This window comes from Geotrypetes seraphini, chromosome 13 (genome assembly GCF_902459505.1).
Source record: "Geotrypetes seraphini chromosome 13, aGeoSer1.1, whole genome shotgun sequence".
In the NCBI taxonomy this organism is placed as follows: domain Eukaryota; kingdom Metazoa; phylum Chordata; class Amphibia; order Gymnophiona; family Dermophiidae; genus Geotrypetes; species Geotrypetes seraphini.
This window is the reverse complement of record NC_047096.1, coordinates 77,893,875-77,917,714: the sequence shown is the minus strand read 5'-3', so window position 1 is coordinate 77,917,714 and position 23,840 is coordinate 77,893,875. Positions and strand designations below refer to the sequence as shown.

The following is a 23,840-nucleotide window of genomic DNA, read 5'->3' as shown; positions in this document are numbered from 1 at the left end:
AATAAAACATTAGCTATTTTTTTCTGAGGCCCTCCAAGTACCTACAAATCCAAAATGCGGCCCCGCAAAGGGTTTGAGTTTGAGACCACTGGGTTACAGGATCCGAGGCAGCATGACTTTACAAAAGGTAAATCGTGCCAAACGAATCTGATTGAATTTTTTGATTGGGTGACCAGAGAGCTAGATCGAGGACATATGCTAGATGTAATTTACTTAGATTTCAGCAAAGCCTTTGATACAGTTCCTCATAGGAGGCTGTTGAACAAACTTGAAGGGCTGAAGTTAAGACCCAAAGTGGTGAACTGGGTTAGAAACTGGCTGTCGGACAGACGCCAGAGGGTGGTGGTTAATGGAAGTCGCTCGGAGGAAGGAAAGGTGAGTAGTGGAGTCCCTCAGGGTTCGGTGCTGGCGCTGATCCTGTTCAATATGTTTGTGAGTGACATTGCTGAAGGGTTAGAAGGAAAAGTGTGCCTTTTTGCAGATGATACCAAGATTTGTAACAGAGTAGACACCGAAGAGGGAGTGGAAAATATGAAAAAGGATCTGCAAAAGTTAGAGGAATGGTCTAATGCCTGGCAACTAAAATTCAATGCAAAGAAATGCAGAGTAATGCATTTGGGGATTAATAATAGGAAGGAACCGTATATGCTGGGAGGAGAGAAGCTGATATGAATGGACGGGGAGAGGGACCTTGGGGTGATAGTGTCTAAAGATCTAAAGGCGAAAAAACAGTGTGACAAGGCAGTGGCTGCTGCCAGAAGGATGCTGGGCTGTATAAAGAGAGGCGTAGCCAGTAGAAGGAAGAAGAAGTTGATGCCCCTGTACAGGTCATTGGTAAGGCCCCACTTGGAGTATTGTGTTCAGTTTTGGAGACCGTATCTGGTGAAGGACGTAAGAAGACTTGAGGCGGTCCAGAGGAGGGCGAAGAAAATGATAGGAGGCTTGCGCCAGAAGACGTATGAGGAGAGACTGGAAGCCCTGAATATGTATACCCTAGAGGAAAGAAGAGACAGGGGAGATATGATTCAGACGTTCAAATACTTGAAGGGTATTAACGTAGAACAAAATCTTTTCCAGAGAAAGGAAAATGGTAAAAACCAGAGGACATAATTTGAGATTGAAGGGTGGTAGATTCAGGGGCAATGTTAGGAAATTCTACTTTATGGAGAGGGTAGTGGATGCCTGGAATGCGCTCCCGAGAGAAGTGGTGGAGAGTAAAACTGTGACTGAGTTCAAAGAAGCGTGGGATGAACACAGAGGATTTAGAATCAGAAAATAATATTAAATATTGAACTAAGGCCAGTACTGGGCAGACTTGCACGGTCTGTGTCTGTATATGGCCGTTTGGTGGAGGATGGTCTGGGGAGGGCTTAAATGGCTGGGAGGGTGTAGATGGGCTGGAGTAAGTATTAACAGAGATTTCGGTAGTTGGAACCCAAGAAATAGCTAAGAAGAAAAAATTTAAAAATTTAAATTGAATCGGGTTGGGCAGACTGGATGGACCATTCGAGTCTTTATCTGCCGTCATCTACTATGTTACTATGTTACCACAAGGGATCAAACAGATAGGCCTGCAGCGATCCTAGGGTGAAGGGAGAGAGAGGTTCTGGGTCTTCTGGAGAAGGGGGTGGGGGAGGGAACTGTCACACTTCAAGCCAAAATCCGGAAGTTACATGGGTGCTGGCCAATATCCCGTGCCGCTATTTGCATAGTTAAATGACTACAGTTAGGACTGCTATTTACGCGGTCCTATTTTATCACTTTGCTATGTAGGTGCCGGCAGTATTCAGCTCCTCCCCAGCTCCACCCTCAGAATGCTCCTCTGGCTCAATTCAAAAATGACCAGTCAGCAGCACTGCCCAGCTAAGTACCACTGAATATTGTCGGCTGGCCCACATAGTGTGATTTAAATGAACAGGAACCTCTCCTGCCAGCTTAAATTATTTTGAATATCAACTGGATTCTGTGCTGCTATCTGGGTAGTGCTGAATGTATGTGGAGAGTGGTATACCACTGCCGGTTCTACAGCTGGTGGCGATATTTTTATGACCTAAAGTAAATCACATAGATATATGGATAATGGCTGAATATTGCCGGATATCTATAAACTTAGGTGAGATCTGGCACTATTCAGATACCAAAGAAAAAAACAAGGGTAGGTCATTCCATGTTCATAAATATAAGATTCATGGAAAAAAATTAAGCTAAAGATATATATATAAATATATACACACACATACATACATACAAAGGGTTACAATACGGTGCTCCCAATAGATCTCATACAATCAGCTTACCATTTACAATTTAACTTTTAAAAATTTTCTTCATTACAAAATTTTTTTGGTGGGAGAGATGCATCAGACTTGTACAGTGGTGCCTCGCATAACGGACGCCTCGCACAGCGAACGCTGCGCACAACGAACTTTATGTCTTGATCCGTACAACGAACTTCGTTTCACACAACGAAGTCGCCCGAGCTGCATCCTTCCGCGCAGGCACTGCGCTTAACTGCCCTCTCTCCGCCTGGTTCCCTCTTGCCCCCCCGACACGATCGGGGCAAGAGGGAGCTCAAGCCCTCTTGCCCCCCCCGACTCCCCGACACGATCGGGGCAAGAGGGAGCTCAAGCCCTCTTGCCCCCCCGACTCCCCGACACGATCGGGGCAAGAGGGAGCTCAAGCCCTCTTGCCCCCCCGACTCCCCGACACGATCGGGGCAAGAGGGAGCTCAAGCCCTCTTGCCCCCCCGACTCCCCGACACGATCGGGGCAAAAGGGAGCTCAAGCCCTCTTGCCCCCCCGACTCCCCGACACGATCGGGGCAAAAGGGAGCCCAAGCCCTCTTGCCCCGCCGATTCCCCAACTCCCCGACAATATCGGGCCAGGAGGGAGCCCAAGTCCTCCTGGCCACGGCGACCCCCTAACCCCACCCTGCACTACATTACGGGCAGGAGGGATCCCAGGCCCTCCTGCCCTCGATGCAAACCCCCCCTCCCCCCAACGACCGCCCCCCCCCAAGAACCTCCGACCGCCCCCCCAGCCGACCCGCAACCCCCCTGGCCGACCCCCACGACACCCCCAACCCCCTTCCCCGTACCTTTCTGTAGTTGGCCGGACAGACGGGAGCCAAACCCGCCTGTCCGGCAGGCAGCCATCGACGGAATGAGGCCGGATTGGCCCATCCGTCCCAAAGCTCCGCCTACTGGTGGGGCCTAAGGCGCCTGGGCCAATCAGAATAGGCCCGGGAGCCTTAGGTCCCTCCTGGGGGCGGGGCCTGAGGCACATGGGCCCAACCCGACCATGTGCCTCAGGCCCTGCCCCCAGGAGGGACCTAAGGCTCCCGGGCCTATTCTGATTGGCCCAGGCGCCTTAGGCCCAACCAGTAGGCGGAGCTTTGGGACGGATGGGCCAATCCGGCCTCATTCCGTCGATGGCTGCCTGCCGGACAGGCGGGTTTGGCTCCCGTCTGTCCGGCCAACTACAGAAAGGTACGGGGAAGGGGGTTGGGGGGTGTCGTGGGGGTCGGCCAGGGGGGTCGCGGGTCGGCTGGGGGGGCGGTCGGAGGTTCTTGGGGGGGGCGGTCGTTGGGGGGAGGGGGGGTTTGCGTCGAGGGCAGGAGGGCCTGGGATCCCTCCTGCCCGTAATGTAGTGCGGGGTGGGGTTAGGGGGTCGCCGTGGCCAGGAGGACTTGGGCTCCCTCCTGGCCCGATATTGTCGGGGAGTTGGGGAATCGGCGGGGCAAGAGGGCTTGGGCTCCCTTTTGCCCCGATCGTGTCGGGGAGTCGGGGGGGCAAGAGGGCTTGAGCTCCCTTTTGCCCCGATCGTGTCGGGGAGTCGGGGGGGCAAGAGGGCTTGACCTCCCTCTTGCCCCGATCGTGTCGGGGAGTCGGGGGGGGGGGCAAGAGGGCTTGAGCTCCCTCTTGCCCCGATCGTGTCGGGGAGTCGGGGGGGGCAAGAGGGCTTGAGCTCCCTCTTGCCCCGATCGTGTCGGGGAGTCGGGGGGGCAAGAGGGCTTGAGCTCCCTCTTGCCCCGATCGTGTCGGGGGTGCCAGGGACCACACGGAGTCACCCACCGTACCACCCGATTCGGGTAAGCGCAGGTATCGGTGGGTGGCTTATTTGGGGGGGGGGTGCCTTATTTTACATTTTTTTCTAAAAAGGGGGGGCTGTCTTATTTGATGGCCCTGCCTTATCATCGGGGAAACACGGTAGAAAAAAAAAAAAAATGAACAGTTAAGTCCCAGTTTTTGCCGCTGAGACTCTGCCCTCTCACTGTAAAATTAGACTCTACTTAGTCTGTCTTTAAATTTAAAAAATGTGTGTTGTTTTAAAAAACAATTATGTTTTTAGATGTATCTAAATAAAAATAATAACCAAAAATTTATCTTTTTTTATGTCATCTTAGCATATTTTATGCTACAGAACGAATTATTTTTTTTAACATGTATTGTTATGGGAAAACGCGTTTCACACAACGAACGTTTCACATAACAAACTTGCTCCTGGAACGGATTAAGTTCGTTGTGTGAGGCACCACTGTATATTCTAAAAGGATCATCAGGCTAAGCTATTTCCAGTCTTGCTTCAAGGATCCAAGTTTTGTAATCATTTGCATTTCAACCCGAGCCAACAAAAACTTACTGGGGACCAAATCCCAATATTAAAACTAACAGCAATCTTGTTGGTTATTTGGTGGATACTTATCTTGTCACATAGGACTCCAGCGCTGGTGCTGTATACATTCCCAACGCTCACCCTCGATCCCCCTAACCCTCCAGCTACCAACAAGATGGTTTGTTAAAATTTTCAGTGGCAGTGTCTGCAGATAGAGCGCTTATCTGTTTAGTAGCTGTTGTTATATAGACAAGTGCTTTTGAATATTTGGTCCTTTAAGCTTAAAGTACAAGAGACAGAATGTTCTTATCTTAAGCAAAGATTAACTTAGGTTAAGAATCAACTTCAAGCTTTGTTCAAAAACGGTCAATTTGTTAACTATGCCATCTTTTGCTCTAAAGTTTTGGTAAAGAAGGACAAAGCAGAGGATACTCACAAATGCTTTCACTGCAGTGGGAGAGATACTTCATGGGGTATGAAAGCCAACCTGCCAGTATCAGCCAGCAGGTCTGAAAACTGGCCAATGGATACAAGGGCGTAGTGGGGAGACCGGGAGGGCGGACCACCCCATGTGCCAGTGACATTGCCTCCTCTCTACTCCCCCCCAAGTACTTCTTGAAATGTTCGCTGGTGCAAGAAGCATCTTCCACCAAGCATATGCCAGTTTCAGCTCCCTTCTGATGTCACTTCCTGGTCGTGGGATATAGGTTTGTTAAATACTAACTGACCAGTCTATGTTCTCTGTGTGTGACTGAGGTGAAGGATTTTTATTGGTATGTAGTCCCTGTATAGTAGTTTATTTGTACTGTATTCCATATAAGAGAAGCACAGGTATTCTAGGAACCAGTGTAATATATGCAGTTTTGACTTTTTAAAGATTTATACACCACTTTTAGCCTAGGGATATGCAAACCGCTTGTGGGTAGTACATGGACCGAGTCTCCAGCCCCCCTTCCTCTAGCATCATGCCCCCTCTCCGCTGAAGAGCCTTCACATCCACATGCTTGGGAAGGTCCTGTTGGCTCCACCCACTGACACATTTGCATCAGAGGGGTGGTACCAACAGGGCCTCATGAGCCTTTGAGTCTATCCGCTCAAGAGCCCCTATGACGAAAACGTGTCAAAGTGGGTGGTGCTAACAGGGCCTTCCCAAGCGTGTGGAAGTTAACGCCAGTGCTGGGCCCCATGTGGACTCCAGATTCCAAATCAGGCAGTGGTAGGGTGGCAGAAGGAGCAAGGTTAGAGGAGGAGAAATGCTTGACTTGCTGGGGGGAGGGGGGGGAGAAGGAGTGATGTTGGACTGAGGGATGTGGGGAAATGGAGAGAGTTGGTAAGGCTGGCTGGCTAGGTGTGGAAAAATGCTGGACATGGATGGAAGATAAGGAGAGAAGGGATATGCTTCTTATTGGATGGAGAGGAAGGGAAGAAAGAGGAGGAAATGTACATGGATGGAGGAGATGGAAGGGGAACTGAAGAGAAAGGGAAGTTATGCCCATGGATGAAGAGGAAAAGAAGAGACAGGAAGAAGGTGCACATGGATAAAGTGGAATAGAAGGAATTAGAGAGAGGAGATGCACATGGCAGGAAGGGAAAAGGAAGAGGGGAAAAGATGCATGTGGATGGAGAAAGGGAGGGGCATGAACTTGGGACACAGAAGGGAGGGAGGGAATAGAAAGGGAGTATTATTGGGTATGAATGTGTGAATGAGAGGGAAAGAGATGGTGCACATGGGGAAAGGAAGAAAGAAGAAAATTGTTGGGCATAGATAGAGAGAAGAGTAAGGTAGAGATGCATAGGGCAGAGAAGGATGAGAGGGAGAAATGTTGGATATGGTCGTGGAGAGGGAACAGTGGGACAGATTGAAAGGGATGCAAGGGAGAGGAATGTTGGACATAGTGGTAGAGGGAATGGAGGGAGAGATGTGGCATGTGCTGTAGAGGAGTGATAGAAGGAGAAATGTTGGGCATGGGGCTGGTGGGCAGTGGTGAAAGATGCAGCACATCATCCAGGAGATGAGAGAGGGAGAAATGTTGGATTTGGCAATAGAGGGGGTGGGAGAGATGCACCATGGAAGGAATGACAGAGACAGATGGACAGGGAGGGGAGAATGAGAGAAAGACAGATGGACAGTGAAAGAGAGAGAGAGGGAGACATGTTGCCAATGGGGGTAGAGGATAGAGAAAGAAAAGTTGGACTACTGGAGAGACAGAAAGAGAGATGTTGGTTAGAGAAGGGAATGAGGTCTGGAGGAGAGGAATCGTGCATGAGGCAGAAAGAAAGAAATGTTGGATGCACAGTCAGAAGGAAGTGCAACCAGAGACTAATAAAATCACCAAACAACAAATGTAGGGAAAATGATTTTATTTTCAATTTAGTGATTGAAATGAATCAGTTTTGAGAATTTATATCTGCTGTCTATATTTTGCACCATATTTGTCTATTTTTCTATAGTTGTTACTGAGCTGACATTGCATATTTTAAAGTCATCTGCCTTGACCTCTTTGAAAAAAAAAAAAAAAGAATATAAATGATAATTAGCATTTTCTCTGTGTACAATGCACTTTGTGGAGTTAAAAAAAAAAAAATTTGTGGTTAACATTATGTATTAATAAGATTATATTGTGTGTATATGAAAAATGAATGGAAGAAATTGCATTACAATTAGTACTATTATTTTGGGGGTGGGGTCAGGGGTGGAGCTTGGGCAGCGGTACTTGATTGATATTTGTTAGACTTAGGGATACTTGGCTTGAAGAAGTTGAGAAACACCAACCTAAGTGATTTAAATTCAGGCACTTGAGTATTTCTCCATATCTGTCCTGGTGGGCTCACAATCTGACTAATGTGCATGGGGCAATGGAGTGTTAGTGATTTGCTCAGGGTCACAAGGAGCAGTGCTTGGCTTGAACCTGCAACCTCAGGGTGCTGAGGCTGCAACCCTAACCACTAGGCCACTCCTCTACTCCAGATAGGGGTGTTGCAGTTTAAATCCTTAGAGTTAATGCTAATTTGGTATGATATTTGCTACATAGGTTTCAAGACTCTCTTGCAGTGTTTTGCTACTTCACAATGTGTTAGATTTACTAAAAAGATGCTACTTAATGAATGCTATTTACCATGGAGACCATGCGTTAACAGCATTAGCACTTACTAACATTTGATATACAGTACTACTTATTAGCCTCAACATAGGCAATGTGGTGGTTTACAATAAAATGAGGGGTTTCAGAGGAGAAAAAGGTACTAGAAAGAATGAGGGGAAGCATATGTCTAGGATGTGGAACAGAGGAAAGACTCTAGGAAAAAATGAGCTGAGTAGTTTCTTAAAAGTGGTGATAGTCAGTTGGTTTCTAATGGACATTGGCAAATCGTTCCAGAGCATGGGTCCAATCCGTGGTGGGGGGTGGTCCGCCCTGGGTGCCATGCTGGTTGGGGTGCCGGCACCCTTCCTTCTCTCCACCCCCCGCCTCTTCCCATTCCTCCCCTCCACGTGCGCACCCCCTTCCCTTCCCCCATACCTCTAGTTGAAGTTGTTGTTTGCAGCGGTCAATGATGTGCTCTTCATGACCCTGTTGGCTCTCCTGCTGACATCACTTCTGGGTGTTGCGCATAGGAAGTGATGTCAGAGGGAGAGCCAATGGGGTTGCGATAAGCACGTTGTTGATCGCCGTGAGCAACTAGAAGTGCAAGGGAAGGTGAGGGGGGGGGGGGGTGCATGTGGCTTGCGGGGTCAGGGAAGGAGCGGGGAGTGGCTGTCTATATTTTGCACTATATTTGCCTATTTTTCATAGTTGATACTGAGGTGTCAGAATGAATGCTTCCAGGGGCCAATGACCTCCCAGCTCTAGCTAGTCCTATCTCAGAGCTCTGCAAACCCTGAGTGGCAGATCTAAGCAAGAGAGTGCTGTCTCCTAGGAAGAATGTACCTTGAGACACCCCATAGAAAAATCATTGACTGTTGTTAAAGATGCACAGACCTATGAGTTGTTATTACAGTATGTTTATTTATTCGTCCATGCCAACTGGCTTTCAGGCACTGCTATAATAAGGAGACTTTAATGGGCATGTTAAATGATATTACACCAAACACCTGATATGGCTAAATCTATTAACTGCTTTGGATACTTTGGATCACCAGATTTTAGCAGATCATTTGCAGGGAGTGAGGGTAACATTTTAAAATAGTTTGCTTCATTTTTAAGGCAAGTCATTTTGGGAATTTTAGGGATTCTTTATCTGACCCCCCCCCACCCAACTGAATGTAGAGTAGTACCCTGCTTTGGGCTGTTTCAGCTTATTTCAGTGTTTGACATATTTTGCTATCCATTCGCTGATAATATTCAATTACTTGTACATCTGGGTGCTGTAGGCTGGCATGGATAATTTTAACTACATAGAATCTCAGTTATCCGGCACCCAGGGGGATTGACGGATACCAGATAACTGTTTTTCTGGTTAGTTGAGAAAGTGTTAGAAACCTTGCCTAACACACTCTTGATTCTCCTCCCCCCTCCCTGCCCCAAAGCACTAGCAGTCCTGATCTGCAAAGCCCTCCTCCCTCCCTTAAACCCCGAAGTGGCAGAAGCAGGTGGCAGTCCTGAGCCGCGAACCCCCTCCCTCCCTCTCTTTTTTACCAGAAGCACAGTGGTCAGCAGGAGGCAGCCTCAAAACAGGCTGCTCGTGTTCAGCCCTAGCAGGGCCTTTCCTCTGTTATGTTGGAAGTGACATGTTAGAGGAAAAGCCCTGCTGGCCACAAGAAGCCTGTGCCTCTTGCTGACCACTGCACTTTGGGTAAACAAGAGAGGGAGCGAGGGAGTTTGCGGCTCAGGACTGTTGCCTGCTTCTGCCACTTTGGAGCATGAGGGAGGGAGGAGGGCTTTTCAGCTCAGGACCACTGTCACGCTGGTGCTTTGGGATGGGAGGGAGGGGGGAGAGGTTTGTAGCTGCTTTGGGGCTTGAGGGAGGAAGGTAGGATTTGTGGCTCAGGATGCTGCTGCTGGTGCTTTGGGGGACATTTTTTTTTTCCACCGGTGATTTTTTTTGCTGATTGTATGAGAGTCCCAGTTAATTGACCCCTGGTTAACCGAAACTTTATTGTATTGTACTGCACAAATTGAATTTTGGTTACAACCAACACATATTAAGAATGAATCCTGATAATACAACAACTTGGCTTCATGGATCTAAAAGAATTTTTTAAGGACAGTTGTTGGCTATAGAGGCAACATTTGTTTTGGATGATTTTATAAGATATCTGGGAGTGAGGTTGGATGCATGGTTAGCTACACATAAACAAAGTTTGGAGACTGAGAACATATTTTAATATTTTTGAGATTCACCAACTTCTTTCCTAGTTAGATTTGATGGATCTAGTAGGTATGATTTAAAAACTTTAACAATTTGTTTTACCATGGGTAACCTTAAAATTCTCTCAAGACTTCAACTTGTCCAAGATACAGCAGTCAAAGAATAAAATAATTAATGCAAACCATATTTTGAGGATGTTATATTGGCTGCTGCTGCTCAATGGACCAGCTTTAAAATTGTAACATTTGTCCCTCTGGTCTCCAGTTTCTGTGTTGGTTTCTTCAACTACTGTTTAATGCTATAGGGGCATAGGTTGTACCTGGATTGTTACAATTTTTGGGTTGTTTGTTCCTTAAACAGATAATTCAATAAAACAGATTTTGAAATAAAAATAAAATTGTAACATTAATATATAGGTGTGTTATTATGAGATTATCCTCATTTGCAGGGCAGGTGATGAAATTTGAGGTGATGTGATTGCTGTGATATCACAAAATAATCTCTTTAAACAGCTTCAGCTAGGGTGTGTACATTTGGAAATCTACATAGTGCTTGATTTTTATTTGGATGATCACCTTATTTTGAAACCACTTATCTTTGAATATGAAATGTGAAGGGTTGTATTTATGATAGCATAAGTTGGGTGATGGCCTCAATATCTGAGCAGGCATTTGAGTCATGATCTATGCTGGTTTTGGAGGAAGAGCTCTTTTTTGGGACAAACAGAGGTCTGATTATTCTAGTTAGGGGCATGTTTTATGCACATTATCTTGGATTTGTCATTAAGTTATATGGGAATAATGTCCTGAATCATGGAGTACCAAGGGAGTCTTAGGACAGTTGCTTTTATACTATATAATTTTATATGATTAATTAAATTGTGCTTTAATAAAAATTTGGTAAATGCAAGGTATTAAGTTTTCTAAACACAAAAATAAATAACAAATTCTGCAAAACTTACCAGGTTTTGTTACATCATATCTGTAATGATTCAATCTGACGCACTTTCTTGTAATTATTATACAATGCATATCATGATGGTTTCTGACCAGAACAGAGGAGGAATGAATTAGCCACCCAAATGCACATTTAAAACATATCAAACCACTTTGCACTCACCAAAGAGACTATCGGCCTCTTTTACAAAGCTGCGCTAGTGGCTGTGCTGCACTAACGGCCCCGAAGCCCATAGAGATTTAAAGGGCTTCGGGGCTGTTGCATGGCTTTGTAAAAAAGGCCGTATGTTTTATCTGCTTAGCAAAATAGTCTCACAGAAAGAAGAGTTATGATGTCTAAATCTAATTTTTAAAGCCCTTAAAATCTCTCACTGTGTAAAGCGATAACACGTCAGATCCTTGTGTAGCGTTATTTATAACAAACTGTGAGAAGTGTAATTCCAAAAAAAGTGCTGAGAAACTGAAATGATAGTTCTGTCTCTATCCTTCCCATTGGCAACCATTCCAAGGTAGGCTCTTTCTACCCATTGGCATCACCATTTCATTGTAATAATTCTAGTAAAAATATGCATGAGCCAGATCTGAGGCCAGGTCAGAGGGTACGGAAATATCATGCAAAACCCATTCTGAGGTGCAGGTGGATGGATGCATTAATACTGCATGACAGTGCGTGCTTGGCTATGAGGACTCATTAGTAGGATCATCAGGCTGCACAATCAATCATTCTGTGGCACTGGTAATGCAGGAAGTGCAGGGACACAGTGAGAGTCGTTAGTTGGTTAATTAAAAGGAGGCAGAGAATAGGCAGAAAGGAAGCTGGTTAGAACAGCGGCAGCAGCCAGGTGGGAGCTCAGATGTTTACAAGTCGATACAAGCTGTTACCTTCCATCCTGTGGCTGCAGTGGCCTCAATGGGCCACGTATCTGTGGTATTAAGAGAGACAGCAGCTGTGAGCTGATCACAATGGAACTTGGGGATAAATGGGGAATGCGAACTTCTTTCAAACACCTGAGGAGTCAAAATTTGAAGGGTATAAGAGAAAACACACAGCTTCAAAAAGCATCAGTATTTCAAAGTGGAAGGTCTACCACCACAATTCATCCATGGTCCTCCATCTTCAGGTCATCTACTGAACCAATTTTTATATTTAAAAAAACTCCTTCTTGTGCAACAGGATAGACACTATGGTATAAAACAAAACATCTGAAGCTCACATTTCAATTCCTCTAACTATTTAATCACTGCCTAATCTTTACTAAGTGTTCAGTCTGTGTTGTAAACTCTTCTGGGATATAGACTTTTCAATGTGAGATTCATCTTAAAAAACATACTGACAGCAATATATACATAATAGCTATTATCATTTTTAAGCTGTAGTGAACAAGAAAGAGGAAGTGGTAAAAGAACATTTGTGGACATGACCCTATGCAGTAACACAGATCAAAGAATGTTGATCATATATGGAGTAATATTTCCCTTTGACAGTGCACAAGGCAGGGTGGGGTTAGGGGTTTAAAGTGGTGTCACCACTGTACCTCCAACTCTGCAATGATTCGATCTTCATCATCATCATCCTTGATGCCTGAAGCCACAATTGGTGGGGTAGAAGCTGGTCTTGTGACCTCAGACATAGTTCGCCTTAATTTCACTTGAGGTTTTTGGCTCTCCAGCTCTTCAGAATCTGCTTTCTGAAAAAAAATAAAAAAAAGAGCAAGGTGAAAGCCCAACTGCTGCATTTTATGTTTTATTAAAACTTGTTATACTGCCTGTTCTTACTACAGGTCCAAGCGGTTTACAATTAAAAATACATAAAAGAAAGGAACTCCATATTATAAAGGACAGATCTAAGCAGAAAATACAAATATGCATACCCTCATTCATACCTTATGAATTACAACAATTAAGTAAAATTCTTGTATCAATTCGGTATCACAGTAACCCTATTAGAAGATCCATTTCCACTGATATATATGCACTAAGTCTGGCAATGTTGACTTTTCCCCAAATACTTCATGAAAATAAAAAGTAGATTGCAGTAATCTAAGCATGAGGTTACGAGAGCGTGGATAAGGGTTCAGGTAGTGTGCTTAGAGAGGAAAGGTCAAATTTTGGCGATATTGAAGAGATAGAAATGATAGGTCTTAACAGCTTGTTGGATGTGCATAGTAAATGAGGTCAGAATCGAAGACCACTCCAAGGTTGTGAGCAGAGGAGACTGGAACAATGACAGTATTATTTACTGAGATGGAGAAAGAAGGAGGAGGAGCAGAGGGTTTAGGAGGAAAGAGGAGCAGCTAAGTCTTGGACATATTTAGTTTCAGATAACGGCAGGACATCCAGGCAGCAATGTCAGCCAAACAAGCAGAGACTTTTTCTTGGACTTTAGGTGAAATTTCAGGTGAAGAGAGGTAGATCTAGAAGAACATAAGAGTTGCCGCTGCTGGGTCAGACCAGTGGTCCATCATGCCCAGCAGTGTGCTCACACAGCAGCCCTTAGGTCAAAGACCAGTGCTCTAAATGAGTCCAGCCTCACTTGCGTACGTTCCAGTTTAGCAGGAACTTGTCCAACTTTGTCTTGAATCCCTGGAGGGTGTTTTCCCCTACAACAGACTCCGGAAGAGCATTCCAGTTTCCTACCACTTTCTGGGTGAAGGAGAATTTCCTTATGTTTGTACAGAATCTATCCCCTTTCAACTTTAGAGAGTGCCCTCTCATTCTCCCTACTTTGGAGAGGGTGAACAACCTGTCTTTATCTACTAATCTATTTCCTTAATTATCTTGAATGTTTCGATCATGTCCCCTCTCAGTCTCCTCTTTTCAAGGGAGAAGAGGCCTAGTTTCTCTAACCTCTCACTGTACGGCAACTCCTCCAGCCCCTTAACCATTTTAGTTGCTCTTCTCTGGACCCTTTCGAGTAGTACCGTGTCCTTCTTCATATACGGCGACCAGTGCTGGACGCAGTACTCCAGGTGAGGGTGCCCCATGGCCCGGTACAGCGGCATGATAACCTTCTCCGATCTGTTTGTGATCCCCTTCTTTATCATTCCTAGCATTCTGTTCAACCTTTTTGCCGCTGCCACGCATTGCGTGGACGGCTTCATCGACTTGTCGATCAGAACTCCCAAGTCTCTTTCCTGGGAGGTCTCTCCAAGTACCGCCTTGGACATCCTGTGTTTGTGCATGAGATTTTTCTTACCCACATGCATCACTTTACACTTATCCACATTGAACCTCATTTGCCATGTTGATGCCCATTTCTCGAGCTTGATTATGTCAAGTTGCAGATCTTCGCAATCCCCCCGTCTTCACTACTCTGAATAACTTCGTGTCGTTTGCAAATTTAATCACCTCACTCGTCATCAGCATATAGGTGCTACTGGAAGCCATGGGAGGAGATCAGGGCACCAAGGGAAGAGGTGTAGAGAGAAAAGAGAAGAGGTTCTAAGACAGAACTGTAGGGTACGCCAATCGCTAGTGGAGTAGCAGCAGAAGAGGACCAACCAACACAAACACTTAAGATGCATTGGGAAAGGTAGGAGACAAACCAGGAGAGGACAGATTTATGGAATCCATAAAGGAGTAAACTGTGATTAACAGTATCAAAGGAAGTAGACAGGATAATTTTTAGACATATTTCTAATTTTCACAAGTTATCCAATAAATACAGGAACTTGGTAGCTTCTAAGAAAAGGTATAATTGTAGAGCTCAATTTCAAGTGCCCCACTTTGGTCCTGATACTAGTGCATCTTACGAGTAAGCATTGCTAGAATGTGCTTTAAGCAATATTTTTGCTGAATACATACGAGGGCTGTTGAAAAAGTATCAGACCTTAATTTTTCTTGCATAAACAAATAAAGCTAGGAAGGCATGATTTAGTACACAATGTGCATGCTTGAATTTTTTCCTGCCTACAGAAGCTGTCAGTCGCTGGCAGACTGCCGATGAGTGAGGAAGTATAAGTGTTGGCCGCATATCAGTGGAGAGTGAAGCATGTTCTGGTAGGCCCTCAATATCCAGAAATGAGATTGTCATTGACCAAGTGAGGACCCTGGTGATGCAGGATCATCAAATCACGATCAGAGAACTTGCAGACGAGGCGAGCATCAGCATTGGATCCGTTCATTCCATTTTGATTGAGGACTTGGGCTTCAGGAGAATTTCAGCGAAGTTCGTGCCAAAGCTGCTAATGATTGAGCAGAAGCAACTCCGTTTGGAGATCGCACAGTACATGCTGGAGACTGTGAACAGTGATCCCAACTTCCTCAGCACAGTGATCACTGGTGATGAGTCCTGGGTTTATGGGTACAACCCAGAAACCACGTTGATGTCATTACAATGGAAGCAATCAACATTTCAGAGGCCAAAAAAAGCAAGGCAGGTCCGCAGAAATGTCAAAGTCATGCTGACCATCTTCTTTGACTCCAGTGGCGTAGTTAATCATGAGTATACACTATCACCAAGGGTACTATTAAGAGGTTCTGCGTCGCCTTCATAATGCTGTGAGACGCAGACGGCCAGACCTGTGGGCATCAGGCAATTGGCAGCTCCATCACGATAATGCACCTGCCCATTCTTCACATTTGATACGGAGTTTCCTGGCCAAACACAACACACCTGTGATTCCTCAGACTCCCTACTCTCCCAACGTGTTACTTCTGGCTTTTTCCCCAAGCTGAAAATGCCCCTGAAAGGGACCAGATTTCAGTCAAGAGAAGACATTATGCAGAATGCGATGGACCAGTTGTGAGCAATCTCAAGAGGTGTTCCAGTGCTGCTTCCAACAGTGGCAGAACCGTTGGAAGACGTGTGTGGCAGCCCAAGGGGCATACGCTGAAGGAGATTAGTATAAGATTGTTGTATCTGAATACGAGTATTTTTTATGAAGGCTTTAGGTATATAGGAGGATGGGGAATAACATGGAAAGACAAGAAACTATGTTGTACTGATGGGCTACATATTACTACAGCAGGAAAAAGAATCCTTGCAGAGAAATTTAGACAATATGTTTCTAGGAATTTAAACTAGAAGGTGGGGGTGGTATATTTATGAAGGACAATTATGGAGGCCACCCCCAGCAAAAGACAAGATGTGATGGTAGTAAAGATTGCAACATAAACAATATTAGCAACTCACTTCTTAACATTGCAACGGGAAGTGAAATAAAACAAAAAACTATACAAAAAAGGAGATTACCACTGAAAAATAGCTGGAAAGCAATGACCACAAATGCTCACAGTCTAAGCAATAAAGTTCATGATCTACAAGCACTGATGTTAGAGGCGGACCTAGATATTGTTGCTATCACAGAGACATGGAATGCAAACATATCGGGATATAATCTTTTTATAAAGAACAGAGATGGTCAAAGAGGTGGAGGAGTAGCTCTCTATGTAAAGATCGATATCCAAGCAACTGAAATGCAAGGTACCTGGGGAGAGGAAAGTGTTTATGAACAATTTGAAAAACTGAAGTTAGACAAAGCGTTGGGACCGAATGGGATTCATCCTAGGATACTGAGGGAGCTCAGAGAGGTTCTGGAGATGGGAGTGGTTCCTGGGGATTGGAGAAGAGCGGATGTAGTCCCTATTCACAAAAGTGGTCACAGAGATGAAGTGGGAAACTACAGGCTGGTAAGCCTCACTTCAGTTGTTGGAAAAATAATGGAAGTGTTGCTGAAAGAAAGGATAGTGAACTTCCTAGAATCTTATGGGTTACAGCACTGTTCTTCAATCGCTGGTCCGCGGACCGGTGCCAGTCCGCAGGAAATTTCTGCTGGTCTGCGCAGGGCTGGAAAGATTAAGGTGACCATAGGTCCCGTTTTCAGACCTCCTGTCCCGTTGTCCCCACACACAGCTTCAGGACAGCGTCCCAAAGCTGTGCTAGGGGACAACGGGAGAGGCGATCATTTCCTGTCCCTACCTGTCGCGCAAAAAAAAAAAAAAAAAAGCCTCCTTCCTTCATTTCCCCGGGTTGGCTGCTATCTTACCGCCCTGCTGCTGCTGCTGCTAAAGCCGACAGGAAGTCTTCTTTCCGATGTCAATTCTGACGTCGGAGAGGACGTTCTGGGCCAGCCAATCACTGCCTGGTACATAGGTGCTTTAGGCTGCTGAATGCCAAAGTAGGTGTGGCCAATGGCAGAAGTGACGTTAGGTGGCCTAAAGCACCTATGTAGGTGCGATTCATACAAAGATAGATGCTGGAAATGTAGGTCCGAAAAACCCGGGCCTACATTGCCGATGCCTGTCTTTCCTGTAGGCACAATTCGGAAACCGGCGCCAATGTGTGATTGACACGTGATCTGCGGCCGCTTTTACAGCAACTGCCATTATCAGTGCCAGTTATAGAATCCGGCCCTTTGTGCTCATGGTGGTTAGGAAACAGTGTACAAGGGCTATTCAAAAAAACATAGTAGATGACGGCAGATAAACATTTTTAGGTATATTAGGTATTTTTAGGTATATTAGAAAGAAGAAGCCAGTAAAAGAATCAGTTGGACCTCAAGATGACCAAGGGGGTAAAAGGGGTGTTCAGGAAAGACAAGGACATAGTGGAGAGATATAATGAATTTTTTGTTTCACCGAGGCATATGTAGGGGAGATACCTGTGTCAGAAATAGTAAACAGTGCTGATGAATTAGAGAAACCAAAAAAATCTCTGTAAATTTGGAAGATGTAATCGGGCAATTTGACAAATTGAAGAGTAACAAATCACCAGGGCAAGATGGTATACAGTACAGAGTATTGATAAAAATAAATTTGCAGAACTATTGTTAGTAGTTTGCAATTTATCTTTAAAATCCAGCAAGATATCATAAAATTGGAGGGCGGCCAATGTAATGCCAATTTTTAAAAAGGGATCCAGAGGTGATCTGGAAAATTATGGTCCGATGAGCCCGACATCCATGCCAGGAAAAATTGTAGGACTATTATAAAAAACAAAATTATACAGCATATATATAAGCTTGGATTAATGAGAAAAAGCCAACATGGATTTAGTCAAAAGGGCACCTTGCCTCATCAATTTACTGCAATTCTTTGAAGCAGTGAATAAACAGGTGGATAAAGGCAAGCCAGTTGAAAATGTCTACATGGATTTTCAAAAGGCATTTGACAATGTTATTGAAAATCTAGACAGGCCATGTCAGCCCTTTCTGGGTAAGAAACTTAAAAACATAGAAATATGATGGCAGATAAAGGCCAAATCCAGTCTGCCCATCCACAGCATCCACTATCTCCTCCTCTCCCTAAGAGATCCCACGTGCCTGTCCCATGCTTTCTTGAACTCAGACACAATTTGGGCCTCCACCACCTCTACCAGGAGCCTATTCAATGCATCTACCACCCTTTCTGTCGGGGGGTGGAAGGGTAGAGGGCAGTGGAGCCTAGGTAGACTTTCCACTTACTTGGTTAGAGGCAATATTTGGTCTGCTAACTGCCCTGATAAATTTAGGATAGCAAAAAAGTTAGTTATCTGGGTGCAATCTGAATAATGCCAGTAGCTGGATAAGTGTTTGGATTTTCAGCACTAGCTGGTGTCCAGATACCACTGCCGAATATCTAGGCATTAAAAAAACTGCAGCATATTGCACATCTTCATCTCTGCCTTTGTCTTGCTTCTGACAACTAGAGATTAATAAGATTTCAAGGGATCTGAAGATTCTGTAGGAATAGACATAGCAACTATCACACTTTTTGCTTACTCTGCAGATATAATAACACCGTCAGCATGGCCACACAGTTTAAGTCAGCTGAAAATTTATTGATTTATTTGCTTGCTGTATTTAGACCACATCTTTCCAAAGGCTCAAGACATGATATAAAAATGTTAAAAGCATAAGTGCAAAAGGTGAAGCACTCTAGGGTGGTGTTTAGTAAAGCTGTGCATGCTTTCAGACATTAGCATGCACCAACAGACATGGCTTTAGAGTAGTGTCTCTCAAACATTTTTAGCTCTAGCACACTAAATGGAGCAAATGTTTTTCACAGCACATTATAACTGAAATTATAAAATTGTAAAACCAATAAAAAATTAAATTTGAGAGTTATTTATTTAAAGTTCTTAAAGCTATGTATGGGTAATTGTAACAATGGTGAAACTAAAGTAGATAGAATTGATAATCAATGCGATGGATGTGCTTGTTTTTGAATTAATTCAAAAAGGTGGCTTGATAGTCGACAAACAAACACACATTTCATCATCCACCATCTGCAGTCGTTCTCTTTTTTTCAATTTAATTTCTGTCAGAGCTGAAAATCCAAGTTCGCAAAGATAAGAAGATTCAAACAGTAACAAAGCTATGATTGCTTTCTTGCTCAAGTTAGGATAGCTACTGCAACCCTCCCTCCCCCCCAAAAAAAACCCCCCAAAACTAAAACTAAAGCTAAAATTACTTGCCATATGGTCCTTGAAAACTATCTCGCCAAAGAATGATGCTTGTCTGGGCAGTTGTATCCTTACGCACACAGACGCTCTTAACATTGACAGACTCTTGCGTACATGATGTACATGTCATCTATTCTCGTGTATACAGTGCTCCCCAGTCATTCGTGGTTGGCGATTCGTGGTCCCAGTCATTCACGGTATTTTTCGACTGCAAATGACTGGGCAGGAGAGAGCAGCCGGAGCGCCGGCGAGTGAAGGAAATCACTTGCGGTATGCTCCGACCGCCTCTTCCTGAACTAAAGTCGTGCCTCACCAATCAGGAGCTGCTTTGACATGCCGCTCTTTCCTGCCGTCCTCTCCTGTCTCCCCCCGGTAAACACCGTATTCGCGGTTTTTCAAGATTCGCAGAGGTTCCTGGAATGGAGTCCCCCCCGAATCTCGGGGGAGTACTGTACATATGTAGGGAATTTTAAAAAATAAAGTAAAATTCTGGAATCTCTTTGGGGCACACCACAGTCCTTTGAGAGACACTTCTTTAGAGCCTCAGGCTGGTTATCATGGAAATGCTCTCAGTGTGTTCTAACAAAAACATGCTAAGAATCCTTAGAATCAATTCAAAGTGGGAAAAAGTCTGCTGAATCAAAAAATACAACTTCCAAAACCAGACAACCAGAGATCCCATGACAACTCATTTGCCCTCTTAATATTGGACTACCAATTGTAGTTGTCAAAATATTTCTATTTTTTAGATTTAAGCATGATTTGAATCCATTGAAGTAGCAGGGATTAGTACTTTAAGATAAGTGTCTATTACATTTAAGCTGCATTCTGTAGTATTAAGCTGAACTACAGTATTTTGTGAAATTTAGGGCTCCTTTTACAAAACTGCGCTAAATTGCTGCCCGCGCTAGCCGCTACCGCCTCCTTTTGAGCAGACGGTAGATTTCCGGCTAGCGCGCGCTAATCCGATGCATGCGATAAAACAGCTAGTGTGGCTTTGTAAAAGGAGCCCTTAGTGTTCAGTCTAAAAAAATTATGAAAAAAATATTTATTTTAAGATGGGGTTTTTGGACCTATGAATGAAGTTGATTCAGTAAATGACAACATGGTAGACTAAAGATTAAGGGCTAGATTCACTAAGGACACCGATCGTGTCCTGACCACTTTGCGACCTGATTGTTCCCCGACTCAATTCACTAACCTTGGTGCCGATCAACCTCCGATCCGATCCGTGCATGCAAATGAGGGGGAATGGCATGCTAATGTAGACAGGCAGCGATTCACAAAAAAAAAATGAGAAACATCAACTGGGCTGGCCGATCAAAAACTAAGCGACTGCTGAGGACCAATCGTTCAGGTCCTTTCCGACTGCCTTGCTCTCTGCCCCGACTCTCCTGCCCTTCCTCACAGTGCGCCCGTGGTTTTAACCCACAGGTTTAAAGCGGGTTAAAACCATGGGCTCAGAAAGTAAAAAAGTAAAAAAACAAAACCCCAAAGCTCTGTAAGCAAGCGCAGACCATCTATACGCAAAGAAGATGGTCTGCGCATGCGTCAGGATAGCTGTTCAGCGATCCATGGGGTCGGTTGGGGGCGTGATTACGATCGCCCCCATTTGCATGTGGGTACATCGTGAATCAGCCCCACGACCACGGATCCGATCCATGGCCTTAGTGAATCTAGCCCTAAGAGAACATATGAGCTGCTGTGGGATCTCTGAGGTCTTTTCCTCCCCTTACGTTGATTCTATTTTAGTGAGCAAATGCATTGCCTACTGTCCAGGTCACTAGTACACAGTCAACCCTCAATTTAATGGATTTTGAATTTAATGGAGAAGTTGGGAGTTCATGAAGTTATATGAAGTATATCGCCATTGCTTTAAGCACTGACATTAGATATTTGATGGTCAAGGCTAAATTATGATTTTTGATAAGAAAACTGATGGTACCACACGTCGAAATATAAAATTTAATATTTAGTGAACTTTTGGTTCTGCGGAGACTCAATTTTTCAAATATTTTGATTTATCGGACACCTTCCCCCAATTAGTTTGATAAATCGAGGGTTGACTATATTCTATTCTATATCACTTTGTTCAAGAAAGGCTACTGGTACTACTATTAATTTTTTCTAGAGTGCTACCAGATGTACACAGTGCTGTACAAAGTCACAAAGGAGACAGTCCCTGCTCGAAATAGCTTACAATCTAAACAGACAAGACAGACAAACAGGATGCCAGGGTGGGGATACCCTTAGGGGTGATGGATAATCTGCTGGCTAGGATGGTGAGTAGTAGGTAGAGGGAAGTAGGGTTATAAATTGAAGGCTAAATCAAAAAGGTGGATTTTCAGTCTGCTTTTTAAACATGGTAAGGGAAGGCTCCACATATACATGTAACATAACATATAGAAACAAAGTTAAATCCCAATTATAAACAAGAATTATGGGCTTCAGTGCACACAATATATTTACCTTAATCAATGTAGCTTCTTTCTTGCTTGTGACAACTACCTCACCAGTGCGAGTGGTGGTCAGCCCATGGGAGGATGGAAAGCTGCGGCGAGGTGGGGGTGGAGGTGGGGATTTTGAGGGCTTCTCAGTTCGATACTTGGGCACTGTGAGTTCATCTGCAGAGATCAGGGAGTTGTTAGATTCTTGCTCATTCCCTGCTAAACTGCAATACATCTGAGACAAAGGTGGGAGATGTTGAGGGAATGGTAAGTGTAAGACCCAAGGGACAAAAAGGGGGTGACAGTGTGAGGAATTACAAGAAATACAGGGGAAGCATATATAAAAAGATATGGATCATGAAAGATGAAACGAGTTAAAATGGCAATTTAGGAACCAGCAGCGATGTCAATCTTTGAATCCTTGGCTATTTCCCACAGGATACAAGACCCTTCATTTTCAGTTTAGCTTCCTACCTGAACCCCTGCGGCCACTGGAGTCAATTTTGGTTATCACCTTCTGTGCATGCTGTGGTTTGGTGAGCTTCTGTTCTGGTATGGAGGTGGTACTACCAGGTTGCTTGTGCTTGGCAGCAAATTCCAGATCAGGAATTGCTTTCATAAGTTCAGCCTGAGTTTCCTCCAGAAGCCTGTTGATGTCCTTGGCACTGTATTGGGTCAGAGCTGCTCTCTTCTCCTCCCAATCACGCTCTGCTGCCTAATGACAAAAACCCATGGAGGTGTCTTACATAGAATCAATGCTAACTCATTCTCAGCAATTTCTTGGTCACGGTTTAAGGCAGATTCATCCCCCTTCTGAAATTTTCCACCATCACTCACTTATTAACATCATTAGTAATGTACCTATGAAAACTCTACAGGGGGACAATCTTCAAATACCCTTCCCCTTTATATCTGGCAGCTGCTCACACTTGATAGCTTTATCAGGACCAAAATATCCTTCATAGCAAATGATTAAAGTGGTATTGATCTGTTCATAAGAATAAATGACAGCAGATAAAGACCAGCATGGTCCATCCAGTCTGTTCAGAAAGGCGACCATGGTTGTACCTGTGAGTCTGTGAGGGTTATCTCTCCCTCGCCTTTGTCTTTAGGGTTGCAACTGATGCTTAGTGCAGACTACCCTCCTCTATGCCTCTTTTTCTCCTTTAATGTTCTGTACCCTCCCCCCCCATTTCTCCTGATAGCATTTCATAAAAGCATTCCAATGAGTCTCCAAGCAAAAGGTGGTGGTGTGATGGGGGTAGGGAAGAAACAGGGCGAGATGGATGGGTGATCAGAGGGTGAAAAAGCAGTATAAATTTTATGGTTTATAATGTGATAGAAAACTCAGATCTTTGTTCGGTGCTGGGGCCAATCCTGTTCAATATGTTTGTGAATGACATTGCTGAAGGGTTAGAAGGAAAAGTTTGCCTTTTTGTGGATAATACCAAGATTTGTAACAGAGTAGACACCGAAGAGGGAGCGGAAAATATGAAAAAGGATCTACAAAAGTTAGAGGAATTGTCTAATGTCTGGCAACTAAAATTAAATGAGAAGAAATGTAGAGTAATGCATTTGAGGATTAATAATTGGAAGGAACTGTATATGCTGGGAGGTGAGAGGATGATATGCACAGACGGGGAGAGGGACCTTGGGGTGATAGTGCCCAAAGATCTAAAGGCAAAAAAACAGTGTGACAAGGCGGTGGCTGCTGCCAGAAGGATACTGGGCTGTATAAAGAGAGGCGTAGCCAGTAGAAGGAAGAAGGTGTTGATGCCCCTGTACAGGTCGTTGGTGAGGCCCCACTTGGAATATTATGTTCAGTTCTATAGACCGTATCTGGCAAAGGACACAAGAAGACTTGAAGCAGTCCAGAGGAGGGCGACGAAAATGATAGGAGATTTGGCCAGAAGACATGAGGAGAGACTGGAAGCCCTGAATATGTATACCCTAGAGGAAAGGAGGGACAGGGGAGATATGATTCAGAAGTTCAAAGTTAATACTTGAAGGGTATTAACGTAGAACAAAATATTATCCAGAGAAAGGAAAATGGTAAAACCAGAGGACATAATTTGAGGTTGAGGGGTGGTAGATTCAAGAGCAATGTTAGGAAATTTTACTTTACGGGGAGGGT

At 44.4% G+C, this 23,840-nt stretch overlaps 1 protein-coding gene across 17 annotated transcripts in view; it reads right to left on the bottom strand.

The window, feature by feature from the left end:
* Positions 1 to 23,840, bottom strand: part of SRCIN1 (SRC kinase signaling inhibitor 1) — a 223,107-nt gene that overhangs the window by 54,564 nt on the left and 144,703 nt on the right. For 12 of the 17 annotated variants that reach the window (XM_033918285.1, XM_033918280.1, XM_033918282.1 and 9 more), the window contains 4 exons: positions 22,181 to 22,421; positions 21,729 to 21,883; positions 12,412 to 12,564; positions 11,759 to 11,884 (listed from right to left, as the gene is read on the bottom strand). In XM_033918285.1, coding sequence (XP_033774176.1) covers positions 11,759 to 11,884; positions 12,412 to 12,564; positions 21,729 to 21,883; positions 22,181 to 22,421 — 675 coding nt within the window. Of the gene's footprint in view, positions 1 to 9,644; positions 11,885 to 12,411; positions 12,565 to 21,728; positions 21,884 to 22,180; positions 22,422 to 23,840 lie in introns of those variants that run through there. The other 5 variants (XM_033918290.1, XM_033918293.1, XM_033918294.1 and 2 more) reach the window with 4 other exon arrangements.